The sequence below is a fragment of the Mytilus galloprovincialis genome, chromosome 14 (genome assembly GCF_965363235.1).
Source record: "Mytilus galloprovincialis chromosome 14, xbMytGall1.hap1.1, whole genome shotgun sequence".
In the NCBI taxonomy this organism is placed as follows: Eukaryota; Metazoa; Mollusca; class Bivalvia; order Mytilida; family Mytilidae; genus Mytilus; species Mytilus galloprovincialis.
Window position 1 is genome coordinate 1,224,733 of NC_134851.1, and position 19,465 is coordinate 1,244,197.

Genomic DNA, 19,465 nt, shown 5'->3' on the forward strand with positions numbered 1-19,465 from the left:
CATAAAGGCGCGTATAATTGACGAGTTTTTTCCGGTGACGGATGAACTCGAAAGTGGTCTATTGATAGTACATATTGACGATCCTTCATTAAAAAAAATAGACACGTGCACGTAAACACTGATATTACCATATAATAAATAACACTCTCCTTTTGGCTAGAAAGACATCAACCATCAATCTTTTGATTCTTAAACTTTCACCATAGCCACACATACACATACATACATAGTCGATGCCAAATGCAAATGTTCTGTTCTGTTCATACTAACGTGACAAAATTCAAGAAATTCGTATTTCTTTATATCCCGCTCTACTGTAAAATCCCTACGTGCTTATGAATTTGAATAATTGTGGTCAATACACGTAGATCTGAGAGTACTCAAAACTACTGGAAGCTAGTTGATAGATTGATTTTTAAACATCCAGTGTAAAATATTTATGCAAGTTTAGAACAACAACAAAAAATTGATTATTTACAATAAACACAACAGGGAGCTTAGTCCTGTAATAGGTGTTATACAGGACGAAGGTCTGGAAATTTGAAAATGCCATGCATGGAAAATGAGGGATTATTGGATAGGAGCAGAAACTTTGCCTTTCAGTAGACCAACTACGAACTCCTCAAAGAGTGGCATTCTCTCTACAACTATACATAAGATTAAATGTCCCCATTCTGACCAGACGTGACTACGTATTCATACATCCTGCACAGCCAAAGCGACGACCAAGCGACGACCAAGTCGGGTGAAGATAAAGTGGAAAGCTAGTTGAAAACTAACAACAACTAATTAAAAATTCATGTGTCTAAGTTGAGGTTCATTCAAGTTTTTGTTGATAGAATTGAAATGATCTAACTGACCAAAGTTCTAGTTTATAGTTTCTATATAAGGTACACACATAAAAAACATTCAATTCTATCCAACATTCCATTCGCTAAGGACGAGAGACGAGTGTACACATGACATTCGATAATTAGAGTTGTGACAACTTCACTAGTGTTCATCTACATATAACTTTGTTTATTATTTTTTTTAACAAAAAAAAACATTTGTGAAAAAATAATGTGTAGGCACGTGCCTATAGTGCCTAACGGCAGCTACGCCCCTGGTCAAAATCGTCATTATTGAACTTGACCTCCGTTTTGTCATCAGTAACAACATATTAAAATTTGGGAAGCATAGGTAGAACAGTTCATGCGTAAATGCACGGACACGACTGGAAACTCCATTTTTCAATCTTTCAAGAACCATAACTCCTGAACGGTAGAAGTCAAAATCGCCATTATTGAACTTGACCTCCATTTTGTCATCAGTAACACCATATTAAAATTTGGGAAGCTTAGGTAGAACAGTTCATGCGTAAATGCACGGACACGACTGGAAACTCCATTTTTCAATCTTTCAAGAACCATAACTCCTGAACGGTAAAAGTCAAAATCGCCATTATTGAACTTGACCTCCATTTAGTTGTCAGTAACAACATATTAAAATTTGGGAAGCTTAGGTAGAACAGTTCATGCGTAAATGCACGGACACGACTGGAAACACCATTTTTCAATCTTTCAAGAACCATAACTCCTGAACGGTAAAAGTCAAAATCGTCATTATTGAACTTGACCTCTATTTTGTCATCAGTAACAACATATTAAAATTTGGGAAGCTTTGGTAGAACAGTTCATGCGTAAATGCACGGACACGACTGGAAACACCATTTTTCAATCTTTCCAGAACCATAACTCCTGAACGGTAAAAGTCAAAATCGTCATTATTGAACTTGACCTCTATTTTGTCATCAGTAACATCATATTAAAATTTGGGAAGCATAGGTAGAACAGTTCATGCGTAAATGCACGGACACGACTGGAAACTCCATTTTTCAATCTTTCAAGAACCATAACTCCTGAACGGTAAAAGTCAAAATCGCCATTATTGAACTTGACCTCCATTTTGTCATCAGTAACACCATATTAAAATTTGGGAAGCTTAGGTAGAACAGTTCATGCGTAAATGCACGGACACGACTGGAACCTCCATTTTTCAATCTTTCAAGAACCATAACTCCTGAACGGTAAAAGTCAAAATCGCCATTATTGAACTTGACCTCCATTTTGTCATCAGTAACACCATATTAAAATTTGGGAAGCTTAGGTAGAACAGTTCATGCGTAAATGCACGGACACGACTGGAAACTCCATTTTTCAATCTTTCAAGAACCATAACTCCTGAACGGTAAAAGTCAAAATCGCCATTATTGAACTTGACCTCCATTTAGTTGTCAGTAACAACATATTAAAATTTGGGAAGCTTAGGTAGAACAGTTCATGCGTAAATGCACGGACACGACTGGAAACTCCATTTTTCAATCTTTCAAGAACCATAACTCCTGAACGGTAAAATTCAAAATCGCCATTATTGAACTTGACCTTCATTTAGTTGTCAGTAACAACATATTAAAATTTTAAAAGCTTTGGTTGAACGGTTCATGAGTTCATGCACGGACAACATTTGATTGCCGCCCGCCCGCCGTACATCCCCAAATCAATAACCGACATTTTTGTCACAAAAATCCGGTTAAAAATGTAGAATTTATAGTCTTCATATTTCAAAAAATAATTCTTGTGAATATCATTCATGTCACCACTGCAAGAGATATTTTGAATCCTGTTTTATTGTTTTCAATTCAATTTTATAATACCATTCTTACAAGCATACATCGAAATGGTCAGAATCAAACTTGCGGTATATATATATGAATTTAGAAAGAATCACGATCTACTCTAAAAACAAGTGATGTGCAGATTCGATGATATCAGATAATCTGTGTTTTTATCCAATTTCCGTTGATACTTACTATCTGTGTATGCCTCATGTGAGTAAAGTAAAATGTCGATGAAAAGAGGAGCACAGTTGGTTCTTATAGGAATGTCGTCTTTTGTTGAAAACAAGACAAATATGTTGTTAAAAATTAAATCAAGCAAGATGTGAGTTTCTCAATAGTTCTGACCCGGTAAAGATGGTTCCAAACATTTGAATGCATGCGACTCTCTATATCATTTCCTGGTCGGATTTTTTCGGAAATTCATTCATGAAGGGCAGAGTGAAATACTATGTCAAACTGTGTTTCGTAAGAAATTCACAATGCATAACTACGTAGAGGGTGACCTAGGGGTCCCTGTATAAAGGACCCCCAAAATGATGGGGTCCCTGTATAAAAGGACCCCCAAAATGACAGGGTTCATATATCATGTATATTAATTATACATACATGGAAGAGTCCAATATAGAGTATTTGGAAGAGTCCAATATAGAGTATTCTGAGCTTAAACTATGGAAGGGTCCAAAATCAAGAATGAGTCAGGCACCCTTAAAAATAAAAAAAACCTAGTATATAGACGTTATTTGGAAGTCAAGTAGGCATGACGCATAGAAGGGGGTCTATTGATATATGAAAGGTATTTTAAAAGAATGGTATGGATGAATAATTTTGAGAATTTCATAATAGCGTCATCGTTATTACATGAGGAATTGATACAAAGGACGTGTCCAATGAATACATTGTGGTACTGTGGCATCTTATGCTACATATATATAAAGTAGAATCCAAGTAAATACTAATATTTATTATACAACTCAAACGATCGAACTACAGTTACAGAATTATTATAATCCTAATAAAAGCCTTATTAAACTATGTGCAGATAATGTACCCGTGTGTGGTCGAAATGATAGATACATAGAAACTGTCACAGTATCAATTATCAGCGGATGTAACTGTTTATATTAATGTCACTAAACACCTCCATCCTTATATTTCACATAACCTTAATGTTTATAGTTCATTTATCACTGAATGAATGAAAACACAATCAGCTGTTTTTACTTTAAATTTATGAATGAAATTCTGCACATATATTTATCTATTGAATTTTAAACTGAATGAACTTTTACAATTATAGTGTATTTCCTAAATCCTACTAGAAATTGAAAATAAGCAATATGTAAATCTATTTTTGCATGCAAAACAAAGAATAGGTAGACTGCCTTATTTCTTTGCATAAAATGGTTATAAGGGATTATTCTGCCCTTTAACATTTTAACCATTGCCTTAACCAAAGTTCGTTCAATTTTAATTATACACAAAATCTCCATATCTATTTGGCGGTTTCCGTGTTCTGGTTAGTCTCGGAGTCTCAACGGTAGGTTTTACAACGGATTTTGAATTGTCACTTGTGTCACTAGAACCAGACGGTGTTTCTACATCTGCTTGATTGTCGGATACGACTGGAATCGGAATATCTGGAATCTCAGATATGTCTGGTAATTTATTGTCACTATACTGATCATATTTGTGTCTGATCTGATTCTGATGTCGTTTAATAGTTCTGCCATCGTTTAATCCAATGACAAACGAAACTGGTCCTGTTCTTTTAATTAAAGTTCCTGTAATCCATTTAGCTTCACGATTGTGACTCAAAATGTACACACTATCTCCTACATTAAAATTTCTCACTTGAGCTGTCTTATCATGAGATTCTTTTTGTCTTTGTTGTTTCTGTTGAACACGACTGTTAATGTTCGGATATGTTAAGTCTAGCAACGATCTTGGTCTCCGTCCCATTAAGATTTCAGCTGGAGCAATAGCGGTTGTGGCATGTTGTGTTAGTCTATACGTAAATAAGAATTTCGCCATTCTTGTTTCTATACTTCCCTCGGTTACCTTCTTCATCCCCTCTTTAAATGTCTGAACAGCACGCTCGGCCAACCCATTTGTGCTAGGTTGATATGGTGAAGCACGAATGTGCTTAATTCCGTTTCTTTGAACAAAATCCTGGAATTCCTGACTAGCAAACGGTGTTCCATTATCACTCACGATGCTTTCTGGTAATCCATGAATTGCAAACATAGTGCGCAATTTCTCGATAGTGTTAGCACTGGTTGCAGAGTTCACTACATGTACATCCAAATATTTTGAGTGTGCATCAACACATACTAAGAACATTTTCCCGTACAGTGGCCCTGCATAATCAATATGTATCCTTGACCATGGGTTTGACGGCCATTCCCAAGGATGCATTGGAGCTTCAGGTGGAGCACGTCGATTGACTTGACATTTGTGACATGCACGAACTGTCTGTTCAATTTCTGCGTCCATATTTGGCCACCAGACATAACCTCTAGCAAGTACTTTCATACGTGAAATTCCTTGATGACCCTCGTGTAGTTCTTGAAGAATAATGGCTCTTCCGGGGTTTGGAATAACAACTCTATTTCCCCACAATAGACAACTGTCAAAAATACACTTAACTCTGTTTTTCGACTAAAATATGGCTTCATTTCATAATTGTCTCTGTAATTTGGCCGACCTTTCAAAACATAGCTAGTTATTTGTCCCAATATCGGATCCTTGCGTGTCCATGCTTTAATTTGCTGGGCAGTAACCGGCGTAGAATCCATGTGATATAAAGTAGCATGATCATTTCTGCGGGTACTTCCGTTTTCCCTACTCGGTTTAACGGTAGACGGCTTAGTGCGTCAGGGTTAGAATTCTTCTTTCCTTTTTTGTAAAATATCTTATATTCATATGTGGACAGTGTCCAAGCCCAACGCTGAATTCTTGCGGCTGCTATTGGTGGAATACACTTATTTTCGTTAAATAATCCTATCAATGGCTTATGATCTGTATAAACGGTGAATTTTCTATCAAACAAATATTGATGAAATTTCTTTAGTGCGAATATAACGGCTAATCCCTCCTTCTCAAGAACACTATAGTTCCTCTCGGCGGGTGCTAGCGTGCGCGAAACATATCCAACCGGTCTGTCACATCCATCTTCCATTTTGTGCGACAGGACGGCCCCTATTCCATACGTTGAAGCATCACACGATAGAATAATGTCCTTGTTCGGGTCATAATGTACCAACACTTTAGAAGACTTTAGTAAAGTGTTTGATAGTTCAAATGCCTCTTGTTGTGATTTGTCCCATTCCCATTGTTTTTCCTTTTTCAACAGTTCATGCAACGGTGCTAGTTTTGAAGATAAATCCGGCAGAAATCAGTTGTAGTAGTTAAGCATTCCTAAGTACGATTTTAACTCGGTAACATTTTAAGGTTCCGGTGCCTCTGTGATCGCTTTGACTTTGCTTTCAATAGGATATATTCCATATTGATCAATTGTATGACCTAAATACACTACACCATGTGCTAGAAATACGCATTTGTCCTTGTTGAGTCTCATACCTGCTTCCTGTATCTTGGCTAATACAGTTTCTAAATTGTTTAAATGTTCACTCTTTGAACTTCCAGTGATAAGAATGTCGTCTACTCTCGCAACAACTCTCGGGATTCCTTGCAACAAATTTTCCATTGTTCTTTGAAATATTCCCGGTGCGGATGAAACTCCAAACGGCAAACAATTATACTGATACAATCCTTTATGCGTGTTGATTGTTACATATGTACGTGACTCCTCGTCGAGTACAATTTGTTGATAGGCCTGGCTCAGATCTAGCTTGGAAAAAGCTTGTCCCCCACTTAATGTTGCATAGAGATCATCGGTGTTAGGGATCGGATAATTGTCAAGTTTAGACACTTGGTTAATAGTTACTTTGTAGTCCCCACAAATCCTTACTGATTTGTCCGGTTTTACTATTGGCACTATGGGAGCAGCCCATTGGAAAATTCAACCTTTTCGATATTTCCCCCTTTTCCAATCTATCAAGTTCTTTTTCAATTTTTTCTTTGAGTGCGTACGGCACTGGCCTTGCTTTGGAATATTTAGGTGTAGCGTCTTTATCTACATAAATCCTTGCTTTAGTCCCTTTTAACGTGCCTAGTCCTTCTTTAAATACTTGAGGGTACTTACATAACAAGTCTTGTAACTCCTTGTCTCTTTCCGGTTCCTGATTGTGTGACAATTGCTCAATTTTGAATATTGATTTCCAGTTGAGTTGTAGTTTATGAAGCCAATCGCGCCCCATTAAACTCGGTCCCGTTCCCTTAGCCACGGTGATCGGTAAATTCACACTTTGTTGTATATAACGGTAACATTCCGTTTTCCTAACACATCAATTTTTTCTCCTATGTATGTACACAAACTACACGGTGATTTTTCTAATGAATGGTCACTTCCAAATACTTGTTTACATGTCTCCTGACTTATCACTGAAACTGATGCACCTGTATCGATTTCCATATTTATTTCAGTGTTGTTGAGTTTAACTGACACTAGATACGGTTTCCTTTTTGTATCTTCCAATTGATACATTGTATAGGTATCCTCCTTATCGTCACTATCCTCCTCAACAAAATGTGTTTTAGTCGGACGCTGCTTAGGGTACACTTTCCCTTGTTGTGTTTGTTGCTTAAATTTCGGTTTTTCTTTAGCATTTTGCTTCCCCTTATTTCGGCATTTTTTTCGCTAAATGTCCCTTCTTATCACACACATAACACTTTGCGTCTTTCCATTTACAATCCGTTGCATTATGAGATCCTCCACATCTGTAACATTCCTCATTACGAATTGTAACTTTGTGCACTTGCTTAGGTTCCTGAACTTGCAGATCGTGTGCGTTCTTAGCTGCCATTTCCATTGCTGTTGCAACTTCCATTGCTTTTTTTAATGTCAATCCAGGTTCAGCTAACAAACGTCTCTGAATACGGTCTTCTTTTATTCCACAGACAAGTCTATGTCTCAACAAATAATCAAGAGTAGCTTTGTAATCACAATGTTCAGATATCTGTCTAAGCTCTGCTACAAACTGGCTCACCGATTCGTTTGGCTGTCTCAATCTACTGTTAAACTTGCACCTCTGTACGATAGATGACGGTTTTGGATGTTGGTGTTCTTTTCATATAGTTGATTGAATAAAAGTGAATGTAATAATCAATTGACCATGAAAAAAAAGTATATAAGAGAAATCAAATTCATGTTGGAAATGGGTTTCTTATGTTGTACTGTTATACCACTGTCCCAGGTGAGGGGAGGGTTGGGATCCCGCTAACATGTTTAACCCCGCCACATTATTTATGTATGTGTCTGTCCCAAGTCAGGAGCCTGTAATTCAGTAGTTGTCGTTTGTTTATGGGTTACATATTTGTTTTTCGTTAATCTTTTTACATAAATAAGGCCGTTAGTTTTCTCTTTTGAATTGTTTTACATTGTCTTATCGGGGCATATTATAGCTGACTATGCGGTATGGGCTTTGCTCATTGTTGAAGGCCGTACGGTGACCTATAGTTGTTAATGACTGTGTCATTTTGGTCTTTTGTGGATATTTGTCTCATTGGCAATCATACCACATCTTCTTTTTTATATTTGATAAGGATATTGTAAAACAAGATTGTGGTTGTTACACAAAATACTGGTCCAACGATTCATACTTTTGTTAAGGCAAAAATATTTGTTGACAACAAATGACGAGGAGAGACTGGTGAAAATTGCAGATCAAAGGGAAAAGACAACAGAACTTTTATTAACACTTTACAAACCTGATTTCAATCCTTTGTCACAATTAAAATTAGCAAGTAGTTGATATCCAGTTGGGCACCTTACTATCATTACCTTCGATTTCAAGGTGTCCATGTGGACACTACGAGTAATTAAACAAATATATGATAGTGTCCATTAAATATTTATACAGTAATGTTTAACATATACAAGATCGCATACATTACAAAGTACATACAGGAAGAGTCAAATAGTCATTTTGCATAGCGGGGAGTTCGATTGATATATGAAAGGAATTTAAAAGAATGGTACGGATGAACAAAATTCACGCTGAGAATTTTATAGGATGATATATTTGTTAAAATAACACATAAATATTTGTATTTGTAAATAGAGTCACGGTTTAATAAAAAGGGAGCGTTAATGAACACATTGTTAAGTCCGATGGTGTTCTTTTGTTTTAAAAGGATTAGTAATATACAGAAAAAAACCAATGGCGTTGACCTTGTGTCCAGGAGAAAATATACCTCAGGATAAAAATGATACATTATTGAATAAACCTGGTGTTCAAGTTATGGAGGTTCACTAGAAATCACGTTGGGTTATTATAAAGCATACTGTACTAATGATGTAAAGAATTACTGATTGTGAAGATTTATATCCATCCTTTCTAAATCGACACCGTAGGAATTTAAATCTAGAATTTTAATAATGTAAAACAACAACCTTAAACTAATGTTGTCAATATGGACAAATGACAAGACAGTTGTGAGCATGATCTAATTGAGGGTTGAATGTGAAATGAAATGGACTTTTACCTTTTTACAGCGTCATAAATGTGGAATCATGCAATTGAAGTCGATATTGGATTTGATTAACGAATATCATTGTGGTTGCAATTTTTTACAGAATATATCACACACGACTACGTAAAACATGGTCATTTTTATAACGTGCGTGAAAATTAAAACACAATTTGGCTAGAGAAGCAATAACACCTCAACAGAAACAACATGATTGGAATACTTCATTAAGAAGGTAATTGGAAATTATATTTCAGAAAATAAAATTGAAATAGGATGATTCAAAATTATGGATAAAAAAGTAGGCAGATCAAAAGTAACGAATACTCAAATCATTAATAACAAAAAAGAAAAAACAGGGAAATATTAGTCACTCTTAGACTAATAAAAGTCGGATATATCATTCAACAGTCGCTTTGATTAAATATGGGCAATCGTTAATGTTGCAGTATCTGGTGAAGAGAACAAATGAAATAGAAGTAATTCGAGAATTTGTTCATGAATTTGATAAGGCCTACGTATGTGCAAAATCAAACCCATGTGAAAGTGAAAGATTTGCTTGTAAAGAATGTTATCCATTTGAAATGCAGGAAGTAGACAGTGGAGATTGGAAAAATTATGAAATCAGTCTCAATCAAATCTAAAAATAACAAGGTTTTGATAAATACTAAAAAAAATAACTATTTCTTTTTTTGCAATACACACGTATTACTATAGTGTAACACATATGTACATGCAAATAAAGATTGATTGATTGATTGATGGTTGCTTAACGTCCAGTGGCAAATATTTCATGCATATTCAGGACGAGAACAAGTTTACAATAAATACAATAGGTAGGTTGATACAATAGAGGCCATCTGGGATGATGGTCGGAGAAATTTGAACTGCCACCGGAAAAGGAGGGTATATTGGATAGGGACAGAAATTTTGCCTTGCAACAGGCCACCTACGGACCCCTCAAAGAGTTGTTGCAAGGGTTCTTAACGTGCAAAGAGCGTGGCACTCTCTTTACACGAGGCATCGGATTTAACGTCCCCCTTCTGACCGGACGTGACTGCGAACTTGATACATCCCGCACAGCCAAACGGACGCCCCACTTTGGCAAGCGTTTTACTGCCGGTCGGGAGAAGACCAAGTGACCATATTTCTATACCCCAGTCACCCTTGGGGATGCAAATAAAGAAGAAAAACATATGAGTGTGTTGTGTTATTTTGTATCATTACAATTTGAAGAAAATAGAAATACCCAGTACTTGAAGTTTTGGGGTTTTGATGTTTCTTTATTCGTCATTTGTTTTGTTTCTGTTCTTCTTATTTTTTTTACATTTCAATTTCATGTTTTTTTTTTCTTTTTTTTCTTTTTTTTTTTGTTGTACTTATTTTTTTTATGATTTACTCTTGTTTAAAAAAAATAATTATTGACATACCGTAATATTTTGTTTCTGTTGTTAATGTAACCAAAATGGTTTTGATGAATAAAAAAAAACACTGAACAATTTTGATAAAGTATCCTGAATCTGTTAAACATTCTCATATTGAGAATTAAATATATTCCTTTTCGTTTAGTTGGTATTCTTATGAATATAGTTTTGACGAAACGCTAGTAATGTATTTAAACGAATGTTCTTCACTGTTATTCTTTAAAAAGTCTAACAGTACCAATAAACTTGAATCAGTATGCTAACAAATAATGTCACATCTTATATTGTTCTGGCGTAATAAAAAAATATAAGCCTGGTACTTTTGATAAGAATTTATATTCCAAGCAAATTTTTTACGTGGGCATAACTCCTACAGTAAAACACTCATTTGATACGTTTTAAGGCAAGTTATTAAAAATTAGCACAATGTGGTATCCCGTCAGTATGATATTGTTCTATTATATGTCATTATGATATATTTCTATTATGAATTACAATATACGTTGAACCACAAACGTCAAAATCATTCAATCGCGTAGTGGAATTAACTATTTTTGGATTCTTATAAATTCTATATATAACTTTTGGACTAGTTTAAATCTCGGTCTATTTCTTAAATTTATTCTTACATACTTTTGATTTTTTAACCCTGTATGCTAACATTCCCATGAAAATTTTAAAATTGTTTGTACGCACATTGAACGACAAATTTATGTGACGTATAAAATTTTCTGACGTCAGACACTCAAATCAATAAATGTGTTCGTAGATAGTAGATGTTTTTGTGTTCTGTTAAATTGTTCCTTTTAAAATTGTTAAACGATGATGACTGATGTACCCATATTTTGACTATTATATTTATTGTGTCTGTTTATTTAACGCATCAATGTAAAAATATCGGAAATTGATGAGACTGTCATTAAAGTGAGAGGGTTAGCGCTATAGAACCAGGTTTAATCCACCATTTTCTGCATTTGAAAATGCCTGTGCCAAGTCAGGATATGACAGTTTTTGTCCATTCGTTTTTGATGCGTTTTGTTATTTGATTTTGTCATGTGATTATGGACTTTCCCAATTGATCTTCCTCTAAGTTCAGTATTTTTGTGATTTTACTTTTTAGTCATTCATTATGTTATAGTCTGGAATTATCCATAATGTTCTTGTCGGTCAAGAAAATATGAATGATTTTAAGGATTTTGTACATATTGATATTAATGATTGATATGCATGGCGCGTTTGTTCCAGTGTCATATACAATAATATGCTCGGGGTACTAATTGTGATCAACCGTATAATCATCCGTGCTTGTCCAGGCTAATGCATCTGCTAATTCTAAAAAGCGATGAGTATACATATGGCTGCTGATAATCCAACATAATTGAACTCGACCGATAACCTACAGTCGCACCATGTCTCTACGGGGATCCGTGTTTCCAATTTGTCTTAACTTTTTAGTGTTGAGTGTTTATTTCTTGTCGTTCTGAGTCTTTCCTGACCCCGGGATTCCTGACTTTGGCTTCCGTTGCATGCCCTTCCTGGTAAAATGTTTCCCCAACGAATACTGATGCATTACAATATGTGCGTTTCGTGTATGAAACAATGGCCGAAACTTTGAAAATAAATAAACTCAAAGAAATATTGATGACCAGTGACACCTTACTTAATTAAGGACCACTGTAGACAAACACAGACAAGTCCGAGCTTCACTATAGGAAATTAGTTTACTAAAACAATCTTTAAATGTTATGACAACAAAATGAATGCAACAGTAATAAACATAAACTTTTAGCCACCGCTTTACAAGCAGAGCCAAATACAATGAAAGTCCCAACTATGTATTGGCTTCCGAAGCTACACAAAAGCCCTAAAAATATAGATTATTTCGTCTTCAAGCCATTGTTCAACTACTAAATTGTCTATTCTTCTTACCAGCACACTTGGTACAATTAAAAACCTGATAATAAATTGTTCAAATAAGGCCTTCGAAAATAGTGGAATAAATTACTTTTGGAGTGTCAAGAACTCGTTGGAAGTACTTGATAAATTGCATGCTTATATTGGTGATTTTGAATCTGTTCAAAGTTTTGATTTTTCTACCCTGTATACCACATTGCCTCACATTCTCATTAAGAAAAAATTCACACACCTAATTAAATGGGCATTCAAAAAATCAGAATGTGAATATATATGTTCAAACTCTTTTAGGTCATTTTTTAGTAGCAATAAACAAAAAAAAACTATGTTAATTGGACATGCTTTGATACTATATATGCCCTTGAATTTTTACTAGATAACATTTTTGTTAGCTTTGGAGATTCCGTATATCGTCAGATTATCGGAATTCCAATGGGGACTTACTGTGCACCACTTATTGCGGACCTGTTTTTGTATTGTTATGAGTTACAATTTATGACAAAAATAAGCAAAGACCCATCGAAACAACATCTGATAAACAAATTTAATAATACTTTTAGATATTTGGATGATATTTTGGCTCTCAATAATGACGACTTCAGTATGTATATTAATGAAATTTATCCTGTTGAACTTACTTTAAATAAAGCTAATACTAACAATACCCACTGCCCTTTTCTCGATCTTGATATCTATATCACTAATGGAAAGCTGAATACTAAAATTTATGATAAAAGGGAGTATTTTTCATTTCCTATCGTTAATTACCCGTTTTTAGATGGTGACATTCCCTTGTCACCATCTTACGGTGTTTATATATCTCATCTTGTACGATTCGCTCGTGTATGTAACAATGTTTTAGATTTTAACGAGAGAAATTTATGTATTACTGAAAAATTATTACACCAGGGTTTTCGATATCACAAACTAGTCAAAACATTTACTAAATTTTATCATCGGTATAAAGACATCATTCGTAAATATAGCTCAACATGCAGACTTCTAATACGTTCAGGTATTTCACATCCAATTTTTTATGGAAATATTCTTTATAAAGCACAAAGGTGTCAGTATTCACCTCAGAAACTTACAAAACCTTTGAATAGACTTATTAAGAAGGGATATAATTACGATACTGTTGTCAAGTCATTAAAGATTGCATATTTTGGCGTTAATATTGAGTCACTGATAAGGTTTTTGCATCAGAACTAAACACATTTATTCTAAAAAACAGTTGTTGGCATGACACGGGTTATGTTCTTCTCATATATGTTATGATGGTATGATACTAAACCCCTAACGGGAAAGATTGTGCCTGATGTTCATATGATGAAATCATAATCTTTCAGTCAGTTTAATTGAAGTCTGGAGCTGGCATGTCAGTTAACTGCTAGTAGTCTGTTGTTATTTATGTATTATTGTCATTTTGTTTATTTTCTTTGGTTACATCTTCTGACATCAGACTCGGACTTCTCTTGAACTGAATTTTAATGTGCGTATTGTTATGCGTTTACTTTTCTACATTGGTTAGAGGTATAGGGGGAGGGTTGAGATCTCACAAACATGTTTAACCCCGCCGCATTTTTGCGCCTGTCCCAAGTCAGGAGCCTCTGGCCTTTGTTAGTCTTGTATTATTTTAATTTTAGTTTCTTGTGTACAATTTGGAAATTAGTATGGCGTTTATTATCACTGGACTAGTATATATTTGTTTAGGGGCCAGCTGAAGGACGCCTCCGGGTGCGGGAATTTCTCGCTACATTGAAGACCTGTTGGTGACCCTCTGCTGTTGTTTTTTATTTGGTCGGGTTGTTGTCTCTTTGACACATTCCCCATTTCCATTCTCAATTTTAAACATTCAAATCGGGTTGAAGCATATTTAACACAAGTGCAAGTATAAGTGTCAAAAGTACTAGGCTTCTATGTTGTTGATGGTGCCATTTTGAGACTTATCATCCACTTCATCGGTAATTCTAGTAAAAACTAATCCAATTGCTTTGCCGTATCGTTACCGTTACCAGTTCCATTTAGGAGATAGCGCTTATAAGACTATCATAATATATAGAACTACTGTTCCAGTCTTATATGATAAAAAAGGCCAGGATTCATATCAGAATAAAATGACTTCATACAACCTTCATACTTATATTTGATTTACTGAAATAAAAAGTGAAAAAAATGATTGAAATTACACATATCTCACAAAAATATTCTTATCAATAGTACATGTATCTATTCATTACAATCGAATTATGAAATATGCATGCTCTTTTATTTTGTAAATGAGATTGCACTTATAAAACTATCGTTATCTGGAACCGCTATTTCTGTTTTTTTATGATAAAGAATAGTAAAGGCACAAGCCCAGGATTCATTTGCGAAAACAACGTACTCAAAATACTTCATACTTGCATGTGAAAAAAAAAGGTGATAAAATTGGTCCATTCCATTCTATTTTGCTTGACCAATTGGTCATATGAACATGTGTTGTTGTGACTACGAAAAATGAGTTGTTGTGACTTCGAAAACGTTAAGAGGGGCAGTGGAAATGACAAATGTTTTGTATAAAAAAAGCCCCAAAACATCCAAAGACATATGTTGACAATCTAAAATATTTTAAAACTATACGTTTTGAGTACCGAAGAGTTGTTAAACTTGTACATATAAAAACAATATATTGTTGTTTCAAAGAAACAAAAGTTTTACTTTTTAATATACAAATTCGCAATTAAAATAAACCGTCATGTTTGAGAGTAAAACTAATAATATTGTTTTTATATGTACAAGTTTAGCAACTCCAAAAATTCAGCTATGTATTTTTATCGCTTTTTGGTACTCTAACTTTGCAATACATATTTCTTTGGATGTTTTTGTGCTTTTTTGATAAGTGTTTTTAGTACATTTTGTTCTGATACAAATCATGGGCTTTTGCCTTTACTATTATTTTTTTTTGTCATCATTGAAGACAGAAACAATTATTCTAGATTACGATAGTGTTAGAAGAGCAATCTCCTGTACCACATTGGTAACGTTAAAGCGTAGGGGGAAAATGAATTAGTTTTTAACTCCCACTACCATTAGTGGATAATTAATTTCAAAATGGTTTCATTAATATAGCGACCTAGTACATCGACACTGGCGTTACGGATTATTCTTTGAGATTTGATTTCTTATGCTATAATTTGCTGTCATAACATTTGAAGTTACCTTAGAAAACATATTTCCTATACTGAAGTTCGATCTTGTCTAAATTTGTCTATAGTGTTGGTCCTTAAATCTTTGATTTATCTTATATTCTTCCTCGGCCATAATAACCTCCCATCATTACCGGACTGAACAAAGAACTAACACGATGGGTGCCTTATTTGGTGCAGGAAATGCTTACCCTTCCGAAGCACCTGATTTCACTCTTGGTTTTTAGTGGAGTTCGTGTTGATTCTTATTTTTTTTTACTGTTGTTGTAAATGTCTTTTGGTTTTATGAGTCTTTGTTTACTTCTTGGTTTTGATTGTTATTGTCTTAATTAAGTTGACTCTGGTCATCAATGTTTCTTTGTTTTAATTTATTTTTAAATGTTCCGATGAGTCTTTCGTATATGAAACGTACATAGTGTAATGCATCAACTTTTGTTGCGCAAATATGTTACCCCGATAAAAACAAGAATCACATATCACAAAGGAGTATTAATGTATAAGTGTGTAAATAGTCTTGCACCTGATTATCTTTATCAATTTTTTAACAATAACCAAAATGTTAAAGCAAGATATTATTTGCGTTTATCGGACAACAATTGTCTTTTCATACCACGTCCAAGAACAAATTTTATGGAAAAAAAAACATTTCAATATTCCGGTACATTTCTTTGGAATAGTATACCTGTTGAAATCAAAAAGATAGAAAGGATAAAACAGTTCAAAAAAAGTTTTTATAATTTCTTGTTTCTAAACAAAAAATGTAATTATCAGATGAAATTTATCTATTATATAAAAGTCCATATATTTATCTTGTATATCTGGCATTAACAAAATATGTTCATGAACCGATTCTGTATGTTTTTCGCCTTTTGATTTGCATAAAAAGTATGTATGTAAATGTATATATTATATTATTGTATATTTTGAATTATTCAGAGGGCATCAGGGGAGATTAGTATTGTACTAACTGATTTTATTATTATTTATTATTATTGCGTTGTCAATGTAAGAAGTTCCCGCGCAAATGTCATGTGTTACCGAAACGGGAAACACAAAAAGGAATTGTAGGTGTATGTTGTCATTCGCATAACGATCAATTTACACAGTTCAATAAAATATATATGTTAACTGTATCTATATTGGTTTTGAATTTAGTTACTTCATCGGAAAAATTATTTGTTTCTCGCAGACAACGCAAAATAATATACATTAACTCCAGACTTAATCTAAACACCCCTACAACAAAATGGGACGACCAAACAGATTTCAAAACTTTGAAAAAGGCGAAATACGTAGAATAAGAATTGTGCACACTGGAATAAGATCAGAGATAAGCCCTATATAAAGTGTAAACCAAAACAAAATAATGTGTGAAATCATTGTTTATTAAATCTCCTTATAATATTGAAGTTGAAACTAACAACGATTACGTGCAACCTGTCAACCCTTGAAAAAAGTAATATTGTCTTCTTGACTACTTCAGCAAACCGTGATCTGATAAAATGATATATTCTTATAGTGTATGTTAACAACACAAAGCCACACTCATCTGTACCTTTTTTTTTCTTTTTTTTTTACTTTTTCGGATATTCTGAAACTCAATAATTTTGTAAGATGTTTGATATATTCAATTCTTCCCCCCTCAAGTGTGATCTTCGTAATGTTAAATATGGGTTTTTTTTCTGAGACCACCGCCATGAACTTGTTGATAGATATGATGTGTATTGTAAATAATATTAGTGTTCCTCTCTAACATAATATTCTTCAATTAAATTGCGATTCTGAATATAAAAAAGCAAAAAAAAAAATTGTTTCGTTAGTAACAACAACGTATAGTTTTTAAAATATTTTAGATTGTCAACATATGTCTTTGTATGTTTTGGGGCTTTTTTTACACAAAACATTTGTCATTTCCACTGCCCCTCTTAACGTTTTCGTAGTCACAACAACACATTTTCATATGACCAAATGGTCAAGCAAAATAGAATGGAATGGACCAATTTTATCACCTTTTTCTTTCACATGCAAGTATGAAGTATTTTGAGTACGTTGTTTTCGGAAATGAATCCTGGGCTTGTGCCTTTACTATTTTTTATCATAGAAAACAGGAACAGCGGTTCCAGATAACGATAGTTTTATAAGTGCAATCTCATTTACGAAATAAAAGAGCATGCGTGTTTCATGATTCGATTGTAATGAATAGATACTATTGATAAGAATATTTTTGTGATATTTGTGTAATTTCAATAAATTGTTTTCACTTTTTATTTCAGTAAATCAAATATAAGTATGAAGGTTGTACGAAGTCATTTTATTCTGATATGAATCCTGGCCTTTTTTTATCATATAAGACTGGAACAGTAGTTCTATATTATGATAGTCTTATAAGCGCAATCTCCTAAATGGAACTGGTAACGGTAACGATACGGCAAAGCAATTGGATTAGTTTTTACTAGAATTACCGATGCAAGTGGATGATAAGTCTCAAAATGGCACCATCAACAACAAAGAAGCCTAGTACTTTTGACACTTATACTTGCACTTGTGTTAAATATGCTTCAACCCGATTTGAATGTTAGCCTTCATTTTTTTGTCATAAAATTTAAAGATTGTATTAGTAAACTAATTTCCTATAGTGAAGCTCGGACTTGTCTGTGTTTGTCTACAGTGGTCCTTAATTAAGTAAGGTACCAGACTTATATTTTTTTCTACGTCAGAACAATATAAGATGTGGCATTATTTGTTAGCATAATGATTCCAGTTTATTGGTATTGTGTTAGACTTTTTAAAGAATAACAGTGAAGAACATTCGTTTAAATACATTTCTAGCGTTTCGTCAAAAATATATTTATAAGAATGCCAACTAAACGAAAAGGAATATATTTAATTCTCAATATGAGAATGTTTAACAGATTCAGGATACTTTATCAAAATTGTTCAGTGTTGTTTTTATTTATCCAAACCATTTTGGTTACATTAACAACAATATTACGGTATGTCAATAATTATTTTTTTTAAACAAGAGAATTATAAAAAAAATAAGTACAATAAAAACAAAAATGAAAAAAAGAAAAAAACCCATGAAATTGAAATGTAAAAAAAAATAAGAAGACCAGAAACAAAACAAATGACGAATAAAGAAACATCAAAACCCCAAAACTTCAAGTATTGGGTATTTCTTTTTTCTTCAAATTGTAATGATACAAAATAACACAACACACTCATATGTTTTTCTTTTTATTTGCATGTACATATGTGTTACACTAAAGTGAAACGTGTGTATTGCTTGCAAAAAAACCAGATATATGTTTTAGTATTTATCAAAACCTTGTTATTTTTAGATTTGATTGAGACTGATTTCATAATTTTTCAAATCTCCACTGTCTTCTTCCTGCATTTCAAATGGATAACATTCTTTACAAGCAAATCTTACACGTTCACTCGGGTTTGATTTTGCACATACGTAGGCCTTATCAAATTCAGGAACACATTCTCGAATAAATTCTATTTCATTTGTTCTCTTCACCAGATACTGCAACATTAACGATTGTCCATAGTTAATCAAAGCGACTGTTGAATGATATATCCGACTTTTATAAGAGTGACTAATATTTCCCTCTTTTTTCATTTTTGTTTTTAATGATTTGAGAATTCGTTATTTTTGATCTGCCTACTTTTTTATCCAT

The 19,465-nt window shown here is 33.7% G+C and overlaps 1 protein-coding gene across 1 annotated transcript; it reads right to left on the reverse strand.

The window, feature by feature from the left end:
- Positions 1-4,126: 4,126 nt before the first annotated feature.
- LOC143059322 (uncharacterized) lies at positions 4,127-4,690 on the reverse strand. Its single transcript, XM_076232803.1, has one exon. It carries the CDS (start codon positions 4,688-4,690, stop codon positions 4,127-4,129), a length of 564 nt encoding a protein of 187 aa, XP_076088918.1.
- Positions 4,691-19,465: the final 14,775 nt, after the last annotated feature.